The following is a 26,678-nucleotide window of genomic DNA, read 5'->3' on the forward strand; positions in this document are numbered from 1 at the left end:
CATCTGGTTTTTAAGAGGACCCTTAAAAGGACCTCTGAAAACCAACCTGAAACATACAGGGTGCCTTAGGAAAGCACTGGATGCAACCATCATTTGCCCTGTTGGGAAATGAGGTGAGCCTTCTTGCCTACCCTGTAATCTATCAGGGTTATGGATCACAAAAGACATAGGAGTCTAGTCTGAATGAAAAAAATCTACTTCCATTAAAGCAAAATCCCAAATTTTAAGTTTTTATTACTAAGGAGAGAAGGGGGAAAAATAGTGTCCCTTAAAGTACAGTATGCACACATTTAGAAAATTCATAACTTTTAAAGCTACAAACAAAAAATTGAAGCCCCCTTTTTATATACACTAGACCCTAACACATGTGATTGCTTCCAGAAAAAAGAAATTATACATAAATCAGCATATATAGACATATGTGTTATAAATATATAGTTACATAGCATATATACTATATATGTGTCTGTATACCTTTCTGTGTGTATTTATGCAAAAGATCATAGTATATAAACTACCCCAAACTTACTTCATTTAACTGTATCCAAAAGGAGACTATTCCTGCTCAATTAATATAGACCCACCTCCTTAAAAAAAAGAGAGACTATTTATTTTAGAGAGAGAGAACATGAGTAAGGGTGGGGCAGAGGGAGAGAGAATCTCAGGCAGACTCCCTGTTGAGTAGGGAGCCTGACAGGGGCAGTTCAATCTCATGACCCTGAGATCATGACCTGAGCCAAAACCAAGAGTTTAATCAAGTGTTTCAATTCAATCAATTTATTCAAGTGTTTTCATTCCAGTTCTCCTGGGGAAACAGCAAGGAAAGAAAAATATTATGCAAATATTATTACAGTACAACTCCATCCTGGGAAGTTGGTAGAGCCCTCTCCTGGCCTAGGAAGGTTAGGAGAGGGAGTTCCCCACTAACAGTTTTCAACACAATAAACAAAATTTGAAGGGTTTCCTGATAGCTCTTTACTGGGCTCATACACAGCAATGGTGTTTCATTCTGCTGATTGGAATGTGCTCTTGTGGACAACTGTGATGTCTTGTCCAGGGAGAGAAGGTTGGAGGACTCAAGAGACTCTTGTTACCTTTTGAACATTAAGCCTTGGACCTACATCTTAATCACTTTCTGAAGTGACTTAGCACATTATCCTGCAGAGAAAGGTCTGTATTCACTTAAACTTAGGAAATGATGCACACCATATTCCCCTCTTAGCATTTATGGTATGTGTTCATATATCATAGTCTTTAGGAGAGTTTGTAGTAAATTAACCCGTTTAACATGACTGCACCCACAATTCCCCAGACTTATTCTATTACTGAGCTCTTCCTTGTCTGTCACTTGAGAATGTCTCATGATGTAAGTTGCTTCAGGATATCTTAAATACTTATGTCCCTACTGAACTTATGCTTTTAAATTCAGTATAGGAATCAGTAAACATCTTCTGCAAAGCCCCAGATAGTAAATATTTTAGGCTTTACAGGCCAAATTGTCTCTGTTGCAGATACTTAGCTCTGCCATATAGCACAAAAGCAGTCTTAAACAATAGGCAACTAAGTGACCATGGCTGTATTTTTATAAATCTGTAGTTATGGAAACTTCAATAGAATTTTATGCCATTCACAAAAATATTATCCTTTCCCCCCACCCTAGATAAATAGGTATTTAAAGCCATCAAAATCATTCTTGGATAGTAGGCTGTAAAGAAACAGGTGGGCTAGAATTGACCTGTAGGCCATAGGTTGACAACCTCTGATTCAGTAGATAATAATTCAGGATCAGAAATAAATACTTTATTCAGCTAGATTGTGAAATACCTAAGGTATTTTCAAGAAGATGAAGTTCAGTGTATTTATGTAAATAGGAAAGAATATGAAAGCTTTGTCTACACTGCAGAAAACATTTGTTATCCTGTAGCTTAGCCCCTAAAAATTGAGGGTTTAATAAAACCTTGCCAGTTAAAGGATAAGCCTGATAAAGATTAGATGAATAAATATTGGTGAAAAAGCTCCATAATATAAAAGAAATCAGATTAGAAATTATCCAGGAATGATTTATTTATTACCAAATTTGAAAAAACTAATATATTTTTTAAAAATTTATTTGTTTATTTGAGGGAGAGAGAGACAGACAGCCTGTGGGGAGGGGCAAAAGCAGAGGGAGAGAAGCAGACTAAGTGTGGAGCTGGATGTGGGACTGGATTTCATGACCCTGAGATCATGACCAGAGCCAAAACCAAGAGTCAGATGCTTAACCAATCGAGCCACGCGGGTGCCCCCTAATTTTGATGATATTATGCAAGGGTCATAGCACAGAACTTGAGTCATAAAGTGGATGAAAACATTCAGTATATCTTTAGGGAAAATTCTGTTGCTAATAAGATTTGAAAATTTGCTAACAACATAATTGAGCATCAGTAAAGGTATGGCATTTCCAATGTTCTGAACTCCCTCAGAATGAAGTTACTTTTTCTCTTCGGAGCATGCATGTCACCTTTGTGATGCATATGTAATGGTTGTTTGTCCTCCCCCGGGTCCTCCGGGTTTTCTGTAGGTTCATTCCGGAACCCTGGTCAGCCTGCAGCACCACATGCGGGCTGGGCATCCAGGTCCGAGAGGTGAAGTGCCGCGTGCTCCTCACGTTCACACAGACAGAGACCGAGCTGCCTGAGGAAGAGTGTGAAGGCCCTGAGCTGCCCACCGAGCGGCCTTGCCTCCTGAAGCCGTGTGAGGAGAGCCCTGCCTCCCATGAGCTGGACGCCTCTCTCCAGGAGGACAGCAGGATGACTTACCACTGGGAGTATGCCGGGTTCACCCCTTGCACAGCAACATGCTTGGGAGGTACTTGATTCTCACTTGAGGGACAGTCTTGTCTTGTACAGCTAATGGTTTGACAAACACTAGATCATCCAAGCCAAATATGCAAGTTAGATAAATCTAAAGGAGGTGAAGTCATTTGAATAACTGAAAAGCTTGCTTTATTTTCCATCATAATTATTCTAAGAAGATACAGGATAGTGAGATTATATCATGGCCAAAAAAAAAAATGTTATGTTCCTTTGGCCTAAGCATCTGCATAAATGAAATGGGGAAAGGGGCCACTGATTAATATGGAATAAATAGGAAAATGCAGAACTGGTAAGTCTAGGCAATCTTGCTCATAAATCAGTGTTACAAAGTAAAGTGGCCTGGAATTGCTACACTGTTAGGAGTCAGCCTCAGAAAGTAGCTAGGTTCATATCCACATATTGGGCTGGAAACCAGTGCGGAACATACTGATGACTACAGGTTATGTATGTACATGTGGAATCACATGTGTAGCAGGCAGACCTGTTAGGATTAGGGAGTGCTAATATGGTCAGGTGGCCTCAGTAGGGTGGAAATTGGCCCCAAGGTTATTAAGCATTCCAGGATCCAAAGGGAGTGGATAGGAAAAACTTGGTGGCTAAATGTGTGCTAACTTTAGTCCCAGCTGGTGGCGGGAAGAAGCTGCTACCTTAGAAGGCAATAGGATCGAGTGCCTCCTGGTGGTCTTGAACCCATTACTTGGAACTCCCTATCAGGTCTTCGAGCTCATGGTCCTATCACTATGCCTGAGCCCCTCACCCTTTGTCCCCCAGGCTCTTAGGTGAATTCCCAGTCCTTTCCATCTGGTCTCCATGACCTGATGGTATTTGTCTTTCTCTTGTCCTAATTCAACATCTAAACCTACCTATCCTGACTCAGACACCTGTTCTCTGACATTGCCAGCCTGCAGTAGATGCAGATGGAGTGGCATATGTTTTACCCTTAGGCTTCAGCTAAGCTACTACCACCTTTCATATGGACTTATGCACAAAGAATTTAAGAAAAGAACCCTTAACTGCCGTCACATTCTCTCTGCTCTCTTACTGGCTTCTCCCTGGTTTTTAAAAGCCCATCTAACCAGCTAGGAATTTAGACTTTCTTATTCACCTGGACCCTAACTGGCTGCTCTGTCACTTGCTGCCAGGGCACATAACCTTAGCCACACCTGTGTTGCTGCCCAGAGCCTAACTCTTGCTCCCTCTGAGTTCAGGACCCTGGACACAGCCCTTGTTTCTAGTTTAGAAACCTTCATATTTCTGACATGCCCTTGGTGATAACAGGAACCGGTACTTCCTTGATGAGTCTGGAGAATCTGTCTAGAGCTAGTTGCTGTGAGGCAAAAATGGTCCCATATTCAACTGCAATTATAGATGTCTGGAACTTTTACTACATTACTGCAAAATGTCAGCTGTCTATACCACTTCTGAACTATCACATTCCTGTGGTTTCACCAGAAGCCTGGAACTTTGTCTTTTATTATGGAGAGCAGAAACAAATCCTACTATTGCTTGCACACCCTCAAATCTGTTCATCTCAAGCTTTTTTAAAAAAAGATTTTTTGTTTATTTTAGAGAAAGAGAAAGGGGGACCAGAGGGAGGGGCAGAGGAAGAGAATCTCAAGCAGACTCCACTGAGTGAAGAGCCCGATGCGGAGCTTGATCTCATAACCCTGAGATCACACGCAAGCTGAAATGAAGAGTCAGACACTTAACCAACTGAGCTATCGAGGTGCCCCTCAAGCTTTTGAATGTTGCCCTTGGTAGAATTACTATTTTGTCTAGTACTCTGTCATCCTTGATTTTAGTTCTTTCCCTGACTGGAAAATTCCCCCTTGATTTGGGAAAGGATGATATGTTGGGTTGTTGGAACTAGCAGAGTACTTGGAATTACCCAAGGAAATGCAACTGGGTTAATTCTGATCCAGTTGGTGGAGTCTGTTAGACCTCTTTCTTATTTGAAGCTTTGATGCCAAAGTGTTAAATCTGTTATGGTGTTATGAACCTATGGCCCTAGGGTCCACCTCCAGAATGACTGAACCCATGGGAATCAGGCTTTCTTCCCCCTTTTTTCTTGGTAATAGCTTTATTGAGATATAATTCACATACCACACACCTTATGCATTTGAAGTATATACTTTGGTGGGTTTTAGTATATTCGCAAGGTTGTGCAACCATCATTACAATCAATGTTAGAATGTTTTATCCCCCAAAGAATCCTGTACCCGTAAGCAGCCATTCCCCATTTTTCCTCAAACCCCCATTTTTCCTGCCAGTGGCAACCCTTGGCAGCCACTAATCTATTTTCTGTCTATTCTGGACTTTTCATATAAATGGAATCATATAATAGGTGGTCTTCTGTGACTGTCTCCTTTCACTTAGTGGAATATTTCTAGTTGAAGTTATAGCATGTTATAGCATGAATCAGTACTCTGTTCCTTTTTTATGACTAATACTATTATATTGTATGGATATACCACATTTTACTTATCCATTCATCAGTTAGAAATTTGGATTATTGGCATGTCTTGGGTGTTGTGAGTAATACTGCTATGATCATTTAGGTACATATTTTTTTATGGATGTATGTTTTCTTTTCTCTTGGGTATATACCTCGAAGTATTAGAATGAGCTTTGTTTTTTAATATATTTTTATATTTATTTATATATTTATTATTTATTCATGAGAGACAGAAAGAGAGAGAGAGGCAGAGACACAGGCAGAGGGAGAAGCAGGCTCCATGCAGGGAGCCTGATGCGGGACTCGATCTCAGGACTCCAGGATCATGCCCTGAGCCAAAGGCAGACGCTCAACCACTGAGCCACCCAGGAATCCCAGAGAATGAGCTTTGAATCCATATAAAACATACAAGTTTTGTGAAACTTGGCTACTTGAATTTATCCTTAGTGACACTGGGGACCTTTGGGCCCACTGTGAGAAGAGAAACTGCCTTGAACATGGTAGAAGTGCATGCAGTTCAGTGTTCAGATGGTTGGTGTGAGGGTTTCAAATTATTTTCTGACATCCTCTTGTGCATCTAGAATACATTTTACAAATTTTAACAGAGATCAACTTGAAAATCTTTCAATACCCAGTTAAATAGCAGTTGAGCCTCGTGAGGGTGTATTATATTACTTAATCCTAGAATATCATTTAAATGAACTTTGGATATCCACTAACCCAAATTTTACAGTTAGGGAAACTGAGACTCATAGCCCATCTCGTGGTCCAAAACAGAAAACAACTCTCATTCTTCAGAAAGGGTTGAACCGTAAGTGCATACAATAAGCTTTTTAACTTGGCAGAAAGTAATATTTTTAACTTTGTGGGTTCAAGCTTAAAATTTCCTTTTACATAGATCACTAAATTCTATTACACTTAAGGCCTAACATTTGAAACCAAACTCCTCTATAAAGGCAGGAAGTTGCATTCCTGCTCTGTGCTAGGCTCTATGTCTCTGGGTTCTGGGCCCAGTATTGCGATATAAAATGAATAGGACACAGTCCTTGACTTGGTGCACCATGGTTTTTGGTTATTTTGCCTGTCCTGTCTTGACTGTGCTACTTACATGCAGTGATACTTGCCTCTCTATGGTCCATTTTAACGTTGTCTCGGAGGCTCAACCTCTATGAGTCCACTTATGTGTGGCTATGAATGTCAGTTTTAACCTTCACCCTGATCTGCCCTAACTGAATACCACAGAAAAATAGAATTTCCCCAGGCACCTAGCTATTTCCCCAACATTCCTGTTTATAATAGAAAAATAATACATACAAATCACAGATTTCTGGAAGGATAAACTTTTGGTCACATCCTGATAATCTGTGTACTTGTATCTTCTAACTTGTCTTCATATCACACAGGAAATCAAAATCCATCTACTCGTCATAATTGCTGATACCTGAGAAGCTTTCATAAGTCTGCTTTCATACTGGAGTGGCAACAAGCAATTCTTTTTTAATTCTTGAAAGCATGAAGAATTCAGGCATACTGAATTTCCAGCTTCCAGAGGGCATGTGTGTATGTGTGCAGCCTTGCATGTGTGCATATGTGTGTGCGTGCCTATACACATACACATCCTGGAAGATATGCTTACCTCTACAATACTCCCTGTTAAGGTTTTATAATTTACTGCATCATAAACATTCCTCACCAGAATGTTTCTTTGTATTTTATGTCATCTGTTGCACTTGGGACCTTTCATTTTTACCTTCGTATTTTCTATGGCACAAGCTAGTAGCAGATGCATGGACTTTGAAGCCTGACCCCACTTTGAATCTAGCTCTGCCACTTTCTTTTTTTTTAATAATAAATTTATTTTTTATTGGTGTTCAATTTGCCAACATACAGAATAACACCCAGTGCTCATCCCGTCAAGTGCCCTCCTCAGTGCCCGTCACCCATTCACCCCCACCCCCTGCCCTCCTCCCCTTCCACCACTTTCTTTGGGTCAGTTACATAAGTTTGTAGAAGCTCATTTTTGTAAAATGAGAAGAGCCATACCTACTTCATTAGAGTCAATGAAAGGATTATATATAATTATTTGACAAGATGATGTTGGAGAAGTGCTTAATTACCGTGCCTGACATATGGTATAGAAGAAGTGCTGGTGGAATGATTATTTTATCATATAATAATAATATGATGTTCTTCTTATAATGCTGCCATGTTTTTCTCTTTTAAAAAATCTGATTAAATTGCTGAGCCCCTTAAAGCATTCTACTAGTTTTCAAGTCTATTCTTATGAATTCTCTAAGTAAAATAATCGTCTGTAATTAATGATGAATTTACTTTTCCCTTTCAAATAGTTATTTATCTTATGTAAGTTTTATGTCTTATTGTATCATCTAGAATTTTAAGAATAATAATAAATAATGTAGGCAATGCCAACCTTGCCTTTGTCCTGACAGTAGCAGGAATCTTTCTGTTGTTTCATTCAAAAGCAACATTCTACAAATACTTATTGCATGTTTCTTTGTGGTAGGCACGGGGCTGGGTGATAGTCACCCAATTGTTCTTTTGCAACTCATACCTGGTGAGGAAAATACACTGATCACATAATCATGCACATACGTGTGAATCAGGCTGGTTATAGCAAAGGAAATACATGGCACTATAAAGCAGATAATGGGAGGAACTTGACCTAATTAGGGAAGTAAGGGAAAGGCTTTCCAAAAAATAATAGCATTTGAACTTAAATCTGAAAGATGAGGAACTAATCAAACAAGGGAAGGATTGAAGGAGGCGGCACAGAGAGAATTCCCAGCAGAAAAATAAGCAGGTGCAAAGTCCCTTGGTTTCAGGTTCCTGGTCCTTCCTAGGAATGAAGAGGCAGGTGCAGCCAGAGTACTCAGGAAGATGGTGAGGTGATGCTAGAGAGGAAGGCAAGGGCCAATTAATGCCTTACAAGCAAAGTCGACTTGGTTCTTTAACCCAGGATCAATGGGAATCCATACAAGGAATCAAAGTGGAGTTACATTTTCAAAGTTACATGATCAAACTTTAATTTATTTCAAAAAGGTGAGCCCAGATGTATTTTAAAAAAGGGTTTGGAAGGGATAAGAACAGATGTAAGTGAGGCTGTCTTAAGAAGCTATTGCCTCATCCAGGAAAAGGCTTGGCCTTAAGTAGTAAAGATGCTAGAGATGGAGTAGAGCAGATGACTCTGAAAAATGTATAGCAGGTGAGAATCTGTGGGTGGAGAGAGTGAGTGGAAATGAAGTGGCTAGTTTGAGTCCTGGATTCTGTTCTGAGATGATGAGTGCTCACCAGAGGTCCAGTTGGGGACAAGGAAATCATGAGTTCAGTTGTGAACATAATGAATTTGACATGCCTCTGGGCTTCAAACGGAGATGCTAAGTAGGCCATTGAACGTGTGAATCTGAGGCAAAGTGCAAAGATCTAGACTGAAATTACACAATTGTGAGTCATCTGTGTATGGACAGAATTGAAGCCCTGGTATGAATGAGAATCTCCAGGAAGAGAATGAGTGCCCACTGGTGACTTGAAGAGTCAATCCAGTGAAATATTGGACATGGAAAGGAGATTTGAAAGAATGACATGTGATAAAATGGAGAAGAATAGAATATACATTTCTGTGGCAAAATTGATCTGTAATAAAGAAGATAGAGAGAGGGAAGAGACTAGAAGGCATTATGGGTTGTGTGTATGTTGTGTCATTCAGTGACTGAGTAGCTTGGATACATTTATAAGGCAGAGAGAATGCTCCAGGATGAAAGCGAAGGCCAAAGTCACCAGCAGACTTCCTGGGAAGGTGGAAGGGAATTCTACAGTTCTACAGCAGTAGAGATCAGTCTTCAGCAGTGGGAGGGGCAGTTCCTAATTGAAATAGGATAGGAAATAGCCAGGATGCACGTGAGAGGCTATGGGTCCATATGCCTGACCGCAGAAAGTTCCTGGTGTGTGTGTGTGTGTGTGTGTGTGTGTGCGCGCGCGCATGTGCATGAATATTTGTATATGAGGGATTTGGTGGCTGAATGGATAGATGTCTGAGGTCAAGGTGTAATACTCTTCTTACACAGCTGATTGCAATGTGCTGGTATTAGATTTTGTGCCCTAGATGCATAACATTGATGCATGTATGTATCTTGCATTCAGCATGATGGAGTCCAAGCATGCCTTCCCACAAAGGGGAAAATAGGAGTGAAAACTGAATTGGCCCACTGCGGGCTAGTTTTAGCCTACTCCCCATGGAGATGTGTTCCTGACACGGAAGGCTAGCAATCACTGTTTTGTTCTCTTCAGATCTCTTCAAGTCATGACAGGCCTCGAGCTGTAGTTTCTTCCAGCCACTCTTGATATAATTGGTCACTTCCTCTCGGGCTCCAGCGATGTTTATGATGCCCTTCATGCGGCCAAATGGTTTCAACAATCCTTAATCTTTACCAGCTGTGTCCTCAACTGGTTGCTAAAAGGAACTCACCTATTTGCAGTGCTATAAAGCTTGCATTTGAACGCCAAGAGTGATACTGTTCTTTGGCATTTCTCCCAACCCATAGCATATCATGCTTCCCTTCTTTTACTTTACCTGGGAGTTTAGAGCAGTATCCTCTCATTCACAGTAGCTAATCAGCTCAGAGAAAGAAAAATGTATTGACTGTTCTTTTCAGTATGGCCTTGGGCTTGATTCTGTGATACAGCATTGTACAAGGCAATACTAAATAAAGTAGATATATATTTTTTTCTTTTATAGATTTTATCATCAGGGTTAGAGTAGTCTTGTAACATGAATTGGGATTTTCTGTACCTTTCAACAATCTTAAATAGTTTATATCATGGGGCACCTGAGTGGCTCAGTTGGTTAGGTGTCTCCTTCGGCTCATATCATGATCCCACTTGAGTCCTGGGATGGAGTCCAGCATCAGGCTCACTGCTCAGCAGGGAGTCTGCTTCTTCCTCTCTCTTCGCCCCTCCTCTGCCACCCATGCACGCTTTCATTCTCTCTCTCTCTCTCAAATAAATAAATAAAATCTTTTAAAAATAGTTTATATCACAGATCTGTTTAAGAAGTTTGAAAGCACTGGTTCCTACCCGTTCTTGTTTTTCCCTCTTGGGGGCAGGATTGAAGGGAGAGCATCTCGGCTAGATCTTAGCATCATTTTCAACCCCCCTCAACCCCTGCTTATTGTTACAGTCAAGATCTTGATTTTTAAGAAAATTCCCTCATTTAAGTTTTCTTGGGAAAAAAAGTCATCCACTTCATGACAATATTGAAATTACTATTAGTAATTTCATCTAGTCTCCAGTTGCTTTAAGCCTCTCTCTTGTCTTTTTCTGGCCACGAATAATGTAGAATCCATTCACTCTTTCTGACTGAGCAGTTACATAGGGAATGACTTTTGGAAAATTCTAACAGTTGGATTTGGGGGTTTAATTGTTTATTATTTGTTTATAGTTGGACTCTGTTGTGGTCAGAGAATGTGAGCTTCATGATTTCTTGCTTTTGGAACTTACTGCAGTTTACTTTATAGACTAATAGAGGATCAGTTTTTATTAGTGTTCCACTGGTGCTTCAAAAGAGCATATTACGTCTCTTTCTAGGGCCCAAGGCTCTTTGGTTATTAAATCAATATACTTTTCTTATTCAATTTGTTTTTTCATATTTATTTTACAACTTGATGTTTTAAATAGTGGATAGAGCACCTTAAAGACTCTGACTACATATTCTTCATTCCTCCAGATATTTCTTATTGAGTGTGTGTGTTTGTGTGTTATATTATTTGGCATGTTGAATTACTCAGCACTTGTGTGCAAGAAACCCAACTCACGCTAACCTTAAACCAACAAAAGGAAATGTGTTAATTGGCTCTGTTTCCCTTTTCTGAGTCCTTTCCACCCACCTCCCCTCCCCAAATTGTAAATCCATTTCTTGATGAAGGTTTTGAATGTTATTTCTGCCCTTAAAAATATCCTCTTATTATGACATTGTAGAAGTCAAATGTGAATTGAAGGATGTTGTCTCATGCTGCCAAAGGAATTTATTAGAAAAATTAGAACGAAATTTGAACATTTATTTTCTAAATGCATCACAATTATCCCCCAAGTTTTGCTAAGCATAAGATGAGGTAAACTTGTATTTATGGTTTTTACTTTAACTTTTGAAGATAAAAAGTTGTATCAAGACTCTTTTTTTTTTGGTTTTGGCCAAACTTCTTATTTAGTATTCTGTAGTTGCTTAACACACACTTAAATGGTCTTATTGGGGGAGGGGATAGGGGAGGTTCTTGTAGATTCCCAAGGAAATCTCAGAAAGGCAAAATATGGCCAGCATTATCCATTTGCTTTTTTGGATTTACTGGGTGAATAGCACTTTCCTTACATAAGCATCTGATCTCAGGTTTTTCATTACTGAGAACATTGAGATTTCAGTTTGAAGACACTCTGAAATCCTAAGAGTAGCATACCCCGACCACTCTCTAATAGCTAGCTTGTTTGTATAGGCAGAAGGATTCACCTCTCCATTTTAGAAGGCTAGATGTTTGTGGAAGGTCTTAGAATTGCTTTGCCTCATTTACTGGGAAAAATCAGATATAGGAAGTGGCCTTTAGGGACACTTTTAACTTGAAAAATTACAACACTAGTACACAAGTCAAGTCTTATCAAGACTCTTGAAGTCAAGAGTGTTAAAGTCATCTTGTAGGTTGGGTATGTGGGATAGAAGATATTATTGTGGTCATCTTTGGAAAATACATTTTACCTCAATAAGTATCCTAAACCATCTATTAATTTTTTACATTCTTTTGAGTATACTTGCTTTAAGACAGAGAAATTTCTCACAAGTGTTCTAGCACTTCATCCGAATGATTAAATGAGATGACTTTAGAGCCTTAAGGCCCACACACTGTGTCTCCAGAAAATGTTTCAAAATGGTTTCTGTGTATGTTTTCTACAGAATTTTGATTACAAATTAAAATATATGTGAAAGAGAACTGGACTTTGATGAAAAAGAAATGCAGTCCTGCTAGAAAATGAGCATCTGTACCCCTGTAAAGTCACTAAGGAAGTTTGACGTTCGTAAATGGGAACTGATTACTCAGTTGTAGCTGTGTCCTCTTGGTATCTCAAGTTAGCCAGTATGTATTTTAAAAAAAAGTTCATGGGTGATCTATGGAGATTGAAGACCGCATCCTGCCATGGCAGGAACATAAGATTACAACTAAAGAAAGTAGGAGAAAATTTAGTGGAAAGAACTGAACATCACCAATGTATATTTTATATATACTTTTAGCCTATTCTGCATTCTGTAAAATATCATAAAACGGATGAATTGAAACATGGCATTTGGAAAGAGAACCACAGTCTTCTAACATAATGGAACACACATTCTTGCATGAAACTGAATACATTTGCATATTTCAAATAGCATAGTCAAGTTGCTATTACAATTTTTATGTGATTTTTTTCTCATCAAAAGTTTGATTTATATTTTGTTCAGTTCTGATTTTCCAATAATTCTTTTTGTCTCAGTAGACACAGAATACTGGTTGAGACGTGGGCTTCAGGTCCAGACAGACCTGTCTGGCCTCAAAGGAAAGATCAGCCTGGAGAAGTTCCTCTTTGCCCAAGAGGCAGTCACTGCTTTGGGCGGTTAGTTGACTGTATTTGGAATCCCTGCAGGAGAAAAAAAGACCACTGGCTTTCCACTGGAAATAGGAAATCTAATTTTTAGTTTTGAATCTACCACTATTTTGTTGTCTCAATTTTTCTGTAAACCTCAGGTTCCTTATTATTAAGTTAATAAAATGGAGATGATGGTACCATTCTTTGGACCTCACAAGATTATAGAGGGCACTTTGTACATGTCAGAGCACCTTGCCAATGGGAAGTATTGCTGTTGTTTTTGCTAGCAATGGAAATACTACTATTTATAGTAATAATGAACAGGACTTCACACCATAATGAATATTTTAATAAGATATGTACACCAAAGTTAGCACCTGTGTGGTAACATAAAAAAAAAATGTTATTCTTTAGCATCTAATAGGAAAAGCCTTCTCAGGAATCTATGGTGTATGTTTAGTAGGAACACTCTGATGGTTCATTTGAGGGGACTTTGAGTACATTTGGAATGCAGGTATATCTGATAGTAGATGAGGAGTCGGGGTCTCATGTATCAAGGTAAGTATATTTGGGCAGGGAGGGTAGAGGGGCTGAGTTTAAAAGGTGACAGAATATTAAACATTGTAAGGGGATCCCTGGGTGGCTCAGCGGTTTAGCGCCTTCCTTCGGCCCAGGGCGTGATCCTGGAGTCCCGGGATCGAATCCCACAAGGCTCCTTGCACGGAGCCTGCTTCTCTCTCTTCCTGTGTGTGCATGTCTCTCATGAATAAATAAAATCTTAAAAAAGAAAAAAGATTGTAAGATTTTGGAAAACACAAAGTTGTTTGCTCCCATGTGTACCCTGAAATGAAGCCTATAGCCAAGCAGTATAGTCAAAGGGCAGTGGCTTGAAAAGTCCCAAGACCCTATTTTTTCCCCCACAATAAGCTATTCTAAATCATTTGCATTTTTTTCTCTCTCCAACCTCCAGGTCATCAAGAAGCCATCGCAGTGTGCTTGCACACCCAGACCCAGCAGACAGTCAGTGACACCTTGTGTGATCTAGTTCACCGTCCTCCAGCAATGAGCCAGGCTTGCAACACAGAGCCCTGCCCACCCAGGTAAGTGCTGTCCTGTGCTCCTGGGACACTGTATCTGACCGTAACACCCCCTTCTGCAGAGACACCCACATGTACATAGAGGCTTGCGCATCCACCCAAGGTAAATCACCCAGTTTACATAAGAGTTCTCTCTTCTCCATTCACATTGGGCTCCAGCCAGATTTCTGCTTGGGTGCATGGATACTGCTGTGTTGAGCAGAAACCCCTTTAGCCTGGTTCTTGTGAATGAATGTCAGCTGGTCCACTGCTGGCAAAGCCATGAGGTCCACAGTTCTATTCTTTCTCCTATATGTCTCCTCAGGGGCACTTCTTGCCCCAGGTCACATCAAAGAGCACAGGATCTGAGGTAGAGTTAGCACCCTTACACAGTAAGTGCTCAGTCCATATTTATTGAACGATTGAATGATCTCCTATTTGTTACCTACACACTGTGTATCATCACCCTTTCCACTGACTTACCTTAGATCTCAGACTGAGGCATGCAGTGTTATAGGCCCCCATGAATAGATGGGGTTTACTTAGTTTTGCTCTCCTTGATCTGAAAGGTTGACCTGAAAAATTAATCTGCTTCCTTGCTTAAGTCCTTATAAGATCTTGGAGAATTTTATCAGAAGGGAGGGTAGATTTGCCCCATATTCCTCTATCTCTGAGTGTTGCTGGCTACAGAGGATTAAGGCTCAGCATCATTGGTTTCTAACATTAAGAGCTTCCAGAATCCGACCTCCCAATTTTTTTCCTTCTTCACTCCTTCACGTTTGTTGACTTGATCACCCTTCCAGCACAAATCGATTGCCAAAAACACAACACAGATTCTCAAGCATCTCCTCTCCCTCTTTGCCAGATTCTCTTAACTGCCTCTTGGTAATCATATTGCCCATCTAATGAGGTACCTGTATTCTCTAAAGTCAAGTTTGCTACACCTGAGCCTCTAAGTAACTAAGGAAGATTACTGTGTCCCTCTGGCCATATTGGAGGAAGGACAGGTGTATTTTATGTTTATTCAGAAAATGTTTGATTCTGGAAATTTCTTGACCCCTTCTGATTTTGATTCCATAAAATATGTGGGCTGTGTTGTAAAAACTCCTGCCTTGGTGGTCTGAGGGATATGGGGGTGGGGATGGAATAAGCAAGTCCATCTTAGGAATCCAGCCCTCTCCATCCTGCAGATGGGCCCTTTCTTTCTGAGTCTGCTTCTCCAATGGGCACAGTATCCAGAGGAGACTGGCTCCAGTGTATGCTTCATACCGGGTGAGAGTACCCCCTGCAATGAGACAGGCACAGTGTTCCATATCCATGACCATATTTCTGACTTCTGTTGTAGGCTAAGGAAATACCAGGGACTTGCGTTACAGCCATCTTGCTGTGCTCCACTGAGATGCAGTTAGGACCTCGGCCCAGAAATGGCACAGGGAAATATGCTTCCCTCCCTGCCCCACCCGCCCCTCTTACCTTGCTTGATGCATTCCAGAATGATTCCCAGATTACAGAAAGACATACAAGAGGGGTTTTAGGAAGTTTGATCCAACTCCGACTTTGGTTGCCCACTTTGTCAGGTGTGTCCAGAGCTTTCTAAGAGTATCAATCATGTGGGTATAATGCTGAGTGTTTATCTACTTGATTTGTCCCTTTTATCTTTGGAGAAGTGACACTTATGTTAAGTGCTGCCTTCTCTACACCAGCCGGCACTCTCTTTCTGGAAAGATGACTATAAAAGAAATGATTTGGAATTTATACAAACTCTAAATGGTGACTACAGTTGGGCTAAGCATGCAGTTCCATAGCCATAAACAAACAAGAGTGAAAAGAAGAAACTATTACTACTAAATTTGGAGTGTGCTTTATTTCTAGTTTCAAATCGTATTCTGTATCAACAGAAAGCTAGTCTTCACCCAGTTGTGACTGTTCTTTCTAGCCCAAACCATTGATGAATTGATGAATAAGGATGTTAGGACAAGTAGACATTGGACAATTAACCAGGAAAATGGACACAGGTGCCAACAAAAAGTGTTCTTCAAGTGAGGGGGATTGGCACAGCAAGGGGACAGAGGGGGCTGAGGACATTGGTGAAACTGGGTTTTACTTTTGTAAAAGCAATCCTGTTCTGATCTTGCTCTGAAAGTGAAGACAGCCATAGTAGATCATCATATAATTTCTTCAGAAAAGAAAAGAGAGAGAAAATACAAAACAATCTATTCTTTCCTCATTCGAAGAATTAGAGTACCCAGTTGCAATTACCACCTATGTTATGTTCAGTGTAAGATAAATAACTTGGTTTCATAATCTTTAGTTCAATTTTTTAAGATGAATTCCAAATCAAACATTTCCCCACTATTTATTCTATTTATCATAGAATTTGAGTCCCTTCTTCGAGTGGCTTTTGTTAAGTGGCTTTTTCTGGTTTCATTGCTCCTCTGATGACATGGACACAATTCATGATGCTTTATCTCTCAACCTTCTATCAGTCTGCGCCAACCATTCCTAACTGCTGCTGCCTTAACTCAGAGGTATTTTGCATGAACTGTTTCAGCAGTTTCGAAATAAACTCTGGCCTCTTGTGTTTCCTGCTGTGATCCATAGGGACATGTACGGCCTCCAAGTATCTTTCTAAATTGCGGTGACCATGTGAAGCTCCTACATAAACCCTTTGGTAATTTTCCTTACCTGTAGATCACAATTCATGTTCTTTACTTTGGCTTGTGTATGAGTTTCCTAGGGCTGCTGTAACAAAGCACCATAGATTAGGTGGCATAAACATCAGAAGTTTATTGTTGCAGTTCTGGAGGCTGGAGAGTCTGAGATCAAGGTGCTGGCAGGATTGGCTGTGTCTGAGGCTGGAAGGGAGATCCTGGTTTAGGTCTCTCCCCCAGCTGCTGGTATTCCAAGCATTCCTTGGCTTGTGGATGCTGTTCTCCCCATGTTTCTGTATTGTCTTCCTTCTGTTTGTCTCTGCCCCATTGTCCCCTTCTTATAAGGACACCACTTATATTGGATTGGAGTCCATTCTAATGACCACATCTAAATCGATCATCTGCAAATACCTTATTTCCAAATAAAATCATATTTACAGGTACTAGGAGTCAGGGCTTCCCTAACTTTTTGTGGGGAAACAATTCAGTCTGTAAGAGCTGTAAAGTCCTTTGTGACCCTGGTTTTAGGTTCTTGAAATACATCTCCTGTCACTACCACCCTCAGCTCATGTGAAAGACAGGCACAAGCATGCACACGCCCTGAGGAATGTGCTCAGTAGCCACAGAAAATTTTCACTGTGCCCCACACTCATGTTCCTTAATGCTTTCGGGACTTTGCACATACCATGCCTACTGTCTAGAACCCTCTTCTACCATAAAACAAGTTCTGTCTCTCCCAGGAAAGTGATCACTTCTCACTGGTAAAATGAAATCAAACAGAATGTGAAACAGGACCCTCCCCTGAAACCCTTGATAGAAGGAAACTCTTAGTAGTCAGGAGAGGGCTGAGAGCAGGTCAGGGGCATGAGGTGGTGCCCCAGCTGTACCCACTCAGGGAATTTCAGACAGGTGCCTCAGCCCAGATAGAGCCTGCTTCTTCATCTGAGTAATGACGAACATGTTGGACTTTGTGGGCAGCAAGATCCTTTCACCTCCAGCCTTTTGCTGTGGAGGGTGCTTTCAAGTTGCATTTTTAACTCACATCCTCAGAACCACTTGTGGTCTTTTTGCAGGGATCCCTGCATCTACTCATGAGTAGTTGCTAATGCCCAGGCTTCATTTTAGTTCTAAGAACAACAAACAGCCTTCCCTTGACCTGCCCAGGAGGTCATGGCAGGGTTGAATTCGGTATGCAGTCAGACAAGACCAGACCAGAGCAAGATTTAGTTGCAAGGCTGGACCCTGTTTCTTAAGGCTCCTGAAGGAAGCCTGCCTATCCGTCCCTTGTGCAGCAGCATCCCCATCCCCTCATCGCTTTGCTCAGCAAGAATGATGGCACATTATCTTCTCCAGCAACGTCTTGCCCACAGAGCTTCCAAGCTAGGAATAATAGAGCATGCAATATGACTTGGCCACTTTGCAAAATTAAGAGTCTGTTTTTCTGTGAAGGGAAATACTCTTCCTCGTTTCAAAATTGCAAATTTAATAAACTTTTCGAAGGTTGAGAGTTATATTGGAAAAAAACCAGCAGAGACAAAGGGTTGGTGCCAAAGTAAAGGTAAGTTTACAAAAATGTTTTAGGTTCTAGAAACCAGTGGTGTAGGAATAACAGGAACAGGGTGTTGCATCATATTTTCCACACAAATATTTACTGACTCCAAGGGCAATAGCATTAAAATATCACCCCAGGGTGAAACTTACCACTGAGATTGGGTTGGACAGTCAGTGGGTCTTTATTTCTCCAAAGGCAGATGCATTTGATGTATTAGCCTGGACTCTCCAAGGTGGGGTGTTGTATGTTTATTTGCTCTTATGGGGTTACTCCCCCTGGTCTATGCTATAACTGCTGAGTGTCTGCTATTTATGGAGTTTGCTTTTTCCAGGAGAGAGCCAGCAGCTTGTAGAAACATGCGGGTTACATAATGGTCCCACTCGTCTGAGAAGAGCTTTCTTCTCTGACAGCAGTCAGCACTGCTAGGGAGGGAAGTCAGGAAGCAAGAGGCAAGAGTCATGTGTTTCTTTACCTACTTGTTACCCAACTCTTCAATTTTTAAAAAATTCTGAATTTAGCCCATTATCTGTTAAGAAGAAACAGTTTGGATTTTTTTCTTGAATAACAGTGGTTTCATTTCTAGTCCCTTGTGCCTCTGATGATTCTTTCTAGCTATATACTTTCTTGAAAGATGATTATCCAGAAGTCACTCCAAATAAGTTATATATTTAAGCTGAATTAATAGTGAAACAGCATCCTTTTAATTATTTATCCATATAGCTTGATTATCATCAAAATATGATGTATATTTCTTCTGATGGTGAATTCCCTCACCTCAAAAGCTACTGGAAATTTAGATATAATCAGTTAAAATCTAACTAATTAATGGGCTTCCAATTAAGCTGGTATTTTAAATTGACAATCTGTTCCAAATACAGATTGATGATGGATGCAGTATAAGAACAGGGAAATTAAAACAACATGCCCAAGGCAATATCATGAAAAGAAATATCTGGGCCAGGAAAGGAAAGGAAATGTGAAGTGGTGAGTGGAAACAGATCTGTAGTTCTGGTGGACTTGAAACCCCAGAGCCATCAGGACATGTGAGAGTTCAGTTCCATAGAAAGGAAGGACTGAACATCTTCCTTTTGATTGGACCCATGTTCACTGCTTCTTTGTGAATGGAAGCAGGAAAAAGCTGCTGCTGATCAGAACCTGAAGCCATTGTATGTATGAAGCTTCTTGCTTGGGGAGGACAGACACAACAATACAGCCAAAATTACATTGGCTCAGTTATTGGATCATCAGTGTCCTTACAGTGCTTTTTTGCCTTGTTGTCCATGAGACTTGATTCCAGACTGGAGGTCTAGATTAAAGCAAATAACACTATAGATGGGGAAGATTAGGAATCAGAGAGGACAAAGGGAGGTGGAGAGAGAGAAACCAAATTGAGCCTGCAAAATGAAATTCCAAAGCACATGAAGAAGCCTACCACTACTAAAGAAGATAGTCAGCAGAGTCAGCAGTTGAAAGATAAATTCACTCCAGATGAAATAAAAGTATAAGAACAGTCTGAAAAAGACTTTAAGTGTTACTAAACTCTTTGGAGATACAGATTGTAAAGAATATTCATGTAAAGAACAGGAAATGAGATAGACATAGGCAAAAATGTAGTCACAATAGATGAGTCTTAAAAAGAACCAATTACACAGCTCAGAAATTTTAAAAGCCAGTGAAAAATAAGTAAACTACAGGCAAATAAAAAGTTGTTGCCTTGAAAGTAGTGTTGAGGGGATGCCGATGTGGCTCAGTGGTTGAGCATCTGCCTTTAGGTCAGGGCATGATCCTGGAGTCCCAGGGTTAAGTCCTGCATCAGGCTCCTTGCATGGAGCCTGCTTCTCCTCCCTCTGCCTATGCCTCTGCTTCTCTGTGTGTGTGTCTCTCATAAATAAATTAATAAAATCTTTAAAAAAAGAAAGAGGGCAGCCCTGATGGCTCAGCGGTCTAGTGCCTGCCTTCAGCTCAGGGCCTGATCCTGGAGACCTGGGATGGAGTCCCACGTCGGGCTCCCTGCGCAGAGCTTGCTTTTCCCTCTGCCTGTGTCTTGGCCTCTCTCTCTCTCTCTCTCTCTCTCTCTCTTTCTCTCTCTCTTTCTCTTGAATAAATAAATAAAATCTTTAAAAAATAAAAAAATAAAGAAAGTGCTGAGGAAGTCAAAAGAAAGAAGGCACAGTAAGTTGAAGTTTGGGGAAAAGAGAAGAAAAGAAATATAGGTGTAATGGCAGAGAAGCAAGATATTAAATAAACTGCTCACTAAAACTTCAGAAAAAAGTCTACTCCTAATATCAAGAAAAATAAATGAAAATACACTTAGATACATAATAGTGAAGCTGCATAAAGTCAAAGATGATAAAATCTTAAGAGCTACAAGACGTAAAAAACTTATCAACTACTAACAACTTATTAACAACCATAGTTCCCCAAAAAACAAAGGAATGATATCTTTAGAGTACTATGGGGAAGTCATGATCAACCTAGAGCTAAACTTGCTAAAATATTATTTCAAGTATGTGAATGTGAATGTCCATTTTTAGCCGAGTGATGAACTAGATTTACTGAATGCCTTTCTAATAAAAGATTCTAAAGTACTGAGCAAAATATGTATAAAATAATTTGAAATCTAAAACTAAGCTTGTAAGAAAGTAAGATAAATCCTCAGAAGTAAAAAAAAAAAAAGGGAAGAAAGAAAGATAAAAGAAAAAAAGCTACAGTGTGAATCTAGCATGGTAAACTTGTATTAAAGTTAGTGCTTCCATGGGGGACAGTTGCCAATCCCACTAATCTAGATCTTTGGTTTTAATTTTTTTTTTCTGGAAACAGACAAGTCCTTGGACCTCCAGGAAATAAGGAATGGAATGGAGATTCCCATATGAAGCCAGGGTCTACAGTGAAAAGACAAATTGGAAAAAAATCCACCCCTAAAAGGCAGATCTCTAGGAAAACTATCTATCTTGGCTTTGTGTCTGAGTGGAAGGAATTAAAAAAGCCTCCCCTGCATTATGCTAAGTGAAAGAAGCCAGACACAGAAAAAATGCTGTGTGATCTCACTTATATGTGGAATCTAAAGTAGTCAAATTTACAGAAGCAGAGAAGAGAATGATGAGGGCTGGGAGGAGGGAAATTGGGAGGTGATGGTCAAAGAGTACAAAGTCACAGTTATACAAGGTGTGTAAGTTCTGGGCATTTACTCTGCAGCATAATACTAATAGCTAACAATACTGTATTATTGTATACTTCAAATTTGGTCAGAGGGTAGACCTTATGTTAAATGTTCTTTCTGTAATAATGTATTTATGGCCTTGATGGTGCTGATAGTTTCACAGGTGTATACTTATTCCCAAACTCACGGAGTTGTATACACTTAATATATACATATAACTGTTTACTTATCAGTCATACTTCAATAAAGTGGGTTAAAAAAAGACTCTTCTGAGAATTTAAAAATTACAAATAGCCCTTTATGTAGGAATGCAGTTCATATTCAGTCTGACCGTGTGATCTGAAAAATTAATTCATGTTGCTCTTGACAAGAGTTAATGCACACACTTTGTGGAAGAATGTGTCTTCTCCTCCAAACTTAAAATTCCCACAAAGACCTAATTAAAGAGCTCACAACAGCAACAAAATAAAGCAAACCAAAAAACACATGAAGAAAAAAATGTGTGAGAATCAGTGGGGGGAGAAAACCCAAATCAGATATACAGGGCCTCAGATATAGGAATTATCAAGTATGAATATAACATAAATTTGTCTAAAATATTTAATGATATAAAACAGAAATTGAAAACCTAACATGGGAATAACAAACTATCTAAAATACCTAGAAGATTTTTTTTAAAGAACCAAATATTAGGTTGCACTATATGAAATTCCAATTTTATCCATCAAAAGGTCCCATATTGGCAATTTCATCTGATTTAACCTGATAAAATATATATAGGCTAAAAACATAATCATTGAAACTTCAAAGTTGTGGACTGGGGTAAACAGGTAAATTGGAAGAGAGATCTGAAGAAATTATCCAGAATAAAGCACAGAGAGCAAATGAGGTATGTAAAATATACTCTAGAGGTAAGAGAGGAAATATTTGAGAGGATGTAAAATATATCTAAATGGAGCTGAAGGAAAAAAAAGTAATATTCAGGGATGACTGAGAATATTTCAAAATTAATGAAAAGTATGAATCCTAAGAATCTGGAGCCACAACTAACACCAAGCAGGAAAAATAAAATGAAATAAACACTTAAACATATGATAGTTCAATCTGAGAACTCAAAAGGCAAAGAAAATATCTCAAAAGCAGAGAGAAAAGATCTACAAGAGGAACAATAGCAACAAAAATAAGTTTTCTTGGGATTCCTGGGTGGCGCAGCGGTTTGGCGCCTGCCTTTGGCCCAGGGCGCGATCCTGGAAACCTGGGATCGAATCCCACATCGGGCATCCTGGTGCATGGAGCCTGCTTCTCCCTCTGCCTATGTCTCTGCCTCTCTCTCTCTCTCTCTATCATAAATAAATAAAAATTAAAAAAAAAACGTTTAAAAAAAAAACAAAAACAAAAATAAGTTTTCTTCTCATTGATAATAAAGAATATTACCTTTAAATCATTCAAGAAAATAACTGTCAGGCCTAGTATTGCATATTTAGCAAAACAGGATATTTTCAGATATGCCACAGGTCTGCAAACTAGAGACTTATAGTTTATGTGAGGATCAAATGAATTAATATATGCAAAATACTTACAAAAGAGCTTGGCACATAGTAATGAATAAATGTTAACTACTATTATGTTAGATATCCTAGGCGAACAAAACCAGGAGACTTTATTATCAGTGAACTCTCACTAAAGATAATTTTAAACTAGTGTATTCATTATACAGGAAACTGATCCCAGAAGAAAGATATAAGAATATAAGAATGAATGATGATGAGCAATGTACATTGTCAAGATAGTTAATCTAAAAGAAAGTCACTGACTGTGTAACTCAGTAATGATATCTGATTTTTGTGCTTGAAAAAAAGAAATAAATTTGGATGATAAAGCCCAGTAAAATTTGGGGGAAGGGTGGTGATTAGAGTCTTTAAGCCCCTTAGATTATTTGTGAAATGGAAATGATTTTGATTAACTCTAAAGCTATTAATTTAAACGGGTCCTTTAAAATTCCAAGAGTAATTGAAAATAGAAGATAGCAGAGGAGGAAAGAGAATAAAAAATATAACAAACTCAACCAGTATCCCACAGGATATAATTATAATAAATATGGAAAAGTCAGGAAAAACAGAATTCTAGATAAAAGTAACAGATGAGAAAATTTCAAGATTGCTGAAAGTCTTGTCATCCTGATCAAGAAAAAGATGGAAATACCAAATAACTCTAGACTTTGTTATTAATGTTCCTAGTGATGTATGTTATATTTAAATGTAAGTGCTAAGTGAATATAAATATATATTTATTGTTTTTTGCACATTAATTTGTAAAATTTCTAGATTTAAAAAAGGATTCAAAACTTAAACTTTCTTTTTTAATGAGGGCTCTTTAATGCAAGCAGTATAAATTAATTCTTGCTAACTTAAGCTGAAAAAATATTACTGGAAAGATATTAGGTGGCCAACAAGAATAATAGAAAGGCTGGAGAATGAGGTTCATAAAAGTGGTAAGAACCAAGAGAGGTTAGACTGAAGGAAAACACAGCTAAGATTGTATTAGATGTTGTGTCCGGTTAGGTATTGCTGGGCACTTGAGGCCATTTCTATCACTAGACATTTCTCAATGATTTATCCACCAATGCCTGGTCCCATATACCACTTCGAACTCAGTGGAGTCCATTTCTGGACATATCTGACTATAATTTTATAGATCAGGTAATGTCCATGTCATGATGAGTAGCTCACATTGCATGCTTATCTGTTGGATCATGGTCAGATGTTCCACCATAGTGAGGCTTCTAGTATCTAAAAGGGCCTAGGACTAGGCAGGATTTGTTTCTTAAAGGGATTTTGTTACATTTTTAAAAGGTAAATTTTAAGTTATGTAAACATATCTCAATAAATTTTAAGTTAAATAAACATCTTTATCTCAATAAAGCTGTTCCCCCCCCCAAAAAAAGGGAGTATGAGACCATTAATTACTTTAAGTATGGTTGCATTTTCATTTTTGTTTTCTCTGGAGTGGATTGATTTTTTTTTTCTCAGCTCCTATGATCCCATCACTAATTTATTCTCAAAATATCTACCAGAGTTTAAATATCCTCTCACTACATTAAAATACAACACATACTCTGTTTCATCATTTTCTCAGTGATATCCCTATTGGAATATCCCTCTTCCTGATCCAAACTGGACTAGTTGCTCCTTCCTGAACAGCTTTCTTCTCCTTTCACTCTCATCTTGAGGGCTCCTTGCATCTCTCTTACTTTGGATTCTTTGCCATATTTCATGTTCCAGGCCTTCCCCTTTCTTAGGTTGTTCAGTATTTTTCATTGGAGCACATAAATCCAAGAGCTTCCCAAGAAAACTGGGGATTAATTTTTTGCTCTGAATATCTAGAAATGTTTTATTCTACTTTGATATTTTGTCTGGGTATAGATTGCAAAGTTGCATATAATTTTCCCTCAAAAATTTTTTTCAAAGTGTTGTTCCATTTACTGAATTCTAACATTCAATGCTGCTACTGAGAACTGCTTTGCCACCTAGATCCCCATTCCTCTAGAGAGACCTGTTTTATTCCCTCTGGAAGACAATGGAACAATGTTGTATACTTTGATTTAGTTCATTTTTATCTTTTGTGTTGGGAAATTGGGGAGGGCTTTGAAATCCAAATGCTTCTTTCCATTTTGGGAAATTTTCTTGAGTTATTCTTTTCTTCTGCTTTTTAAATGAAACTCCCATTATATAATGTTGAAATGAACTGACCCTACTTTACATTTCTTTTATTCCTACTTTTGAGAGTTTTCTTTACTTCTATTTTCAACTGATCGGTTACATTTTTATTTAGTCATTTTTGATTTACAAGAGTCTTTTTTGGTTCTCTGTAGGTTCCTAGTACCTTTCTTAATAACGTCCTGTTTTCATTTTGTGAATACGATATCTTCTGTTTCTTGAATATGAATTATGGAGTTTTATTTTATATTAGTTTTGTTTTATTCTCTTCTGTACTTTGCATTGTATATGTTTTCTCCTGTATGCCTACTTTTGTTTCTTTTTTCTTAGATGTTTTCATTAAATATTTTATGTTCCTTGACTATCTACTTATTTAAGAATGACACACTAAAAAGCAGATTGGAAGCCCTGTGTATATGGACAAAATTCGTTGAATGGTAGGCGTCACTGTAGAGTGATCTCGATGGGCTATTTCAGAGGGAGATATCCTGAATTTTTTTTGCTCTCAAGCCAGTTAATGTTTCTAGGGAGGATTTCTCCAATCTTTTGTCTGAGAGTAGGAAAGGAATACAAGTCTGATTGGGACTGTTTTCTCTGAGCCAAGTCAGGGAAGAAGTCTGGTGGTCTCACCTGATAATACATAAACCCTCACTTAATCCCTATTTTAGTACAGTCTCCCACTTTTTGCTATTCCCCAAGCCCTTAAGTAGCCTCTCACTCTCTTGCTGGGTGCAGGAGAATAAATCTCCTGCATGCCTAAGAGACACAAAAGGATTTCAGGTTTTTATAGACTTTCAGTGAATCTATTTTAGCTTCAGCTATACCCCACTTTTAGAAATATGTTGTGTCTGATCCCTTCATGGCTTCTTGCTTTTGGAGTTTCCCAACTATTGGCTTGGTTTTTAGATTTCTCCAGACTGCTAAGTTAAACATCACTTTCCATCTTCTCTCCAGCTTATAAAATGTTTCAACTGCATCTCTCACAGTCTCTTTATCTTTATGGCTATATGCTTTTGTTTAATTCCACTTTTATCTTTTTCCTGTCTTTTTATTGGGTATTTTTTGGGATGTGGTTGGAAGGGAACAGAAGTAAGCATATGCAATCAATCTGCTATTTCCTGAATCACTATTAGCCCTGAAGAATAAAAAAAAAATCCCACATAGTTATATTAAAGTTTTTTTTTCAGATACTATGAAGATAACATGAGTATTATATTAAAACCAAATGTGGGAAATAGTACATGGTATGCAAGTAGTGCTATTATTATTTCTACTTCTTTAGGGAAGAATTCTCTCATCTGTTGTGAGTGTGTTTGCTATCTTTCACGTCAGTATTTTTTTTTCTCTCTTTGGACCTTTTGGTTTACAAGCTCATATTAAATGGGTGTTATATATTCCTATCTGGGGCTTTTGTGCTTACCTGAATGAATATCTCTCCCCAAGATCCTCAGATCAGAGCCAGGTCTCATATTGCTTCTTTTGGGCTCTCATTCCAGGTGAAATATTGCAGAACCCCTCCCAGAATATTATATGATAGTTTGGCTCAAAAGTAGTCTCAAGGGGTGCCTGGGAGGCTCATTCAGTTAAGCCTCT

At 38.9% G+C, this 26,678-nt stretch overlaps 1 protein-coding gene across 3 annotated transcripts in view; it reads left to right on the top strand.

Annotated features, from left to right (window-relative positions):
• Window positions 1-26,678, top strand: part of ADAMTSL3 (ADAMTS like 3) — a 338,177-nt gene that overhangs the window by 218,169 nt on the left and 93,330 nt on the right. For all 3 annotated transcript variants that reach the window (XM_025436861.3, XM_025436862.3, XM_049108513.1), the window contains exons 16-17: window positions 2,561-2,847; window positions 13,901-14,030. In XM_025436861.3, the coding sequence (XP_025292646.3) occupies window positions 2,561-2,847; window positions 13,901-14,030 (417 nt within the window). The remainder of the gene's footprint in view (window positions 1-2,560; window positions 2,848-13,900; window positions 14,031-26,678) is intronic.

Source organism: Canis lupus, chromosome 3, assembly GCF_003254725.2.
Source record: "Canis lupus dingo isolate Sandy chromosome 3, ASM325472v2, whole genome shotgun sequence".
In the NCBI taxonomy this organism is placed as follows: Eukaryota; Metazoa; Chordata; class Mammalia; order Carnivora; family Canidae; genus Canis; species Canis lupus.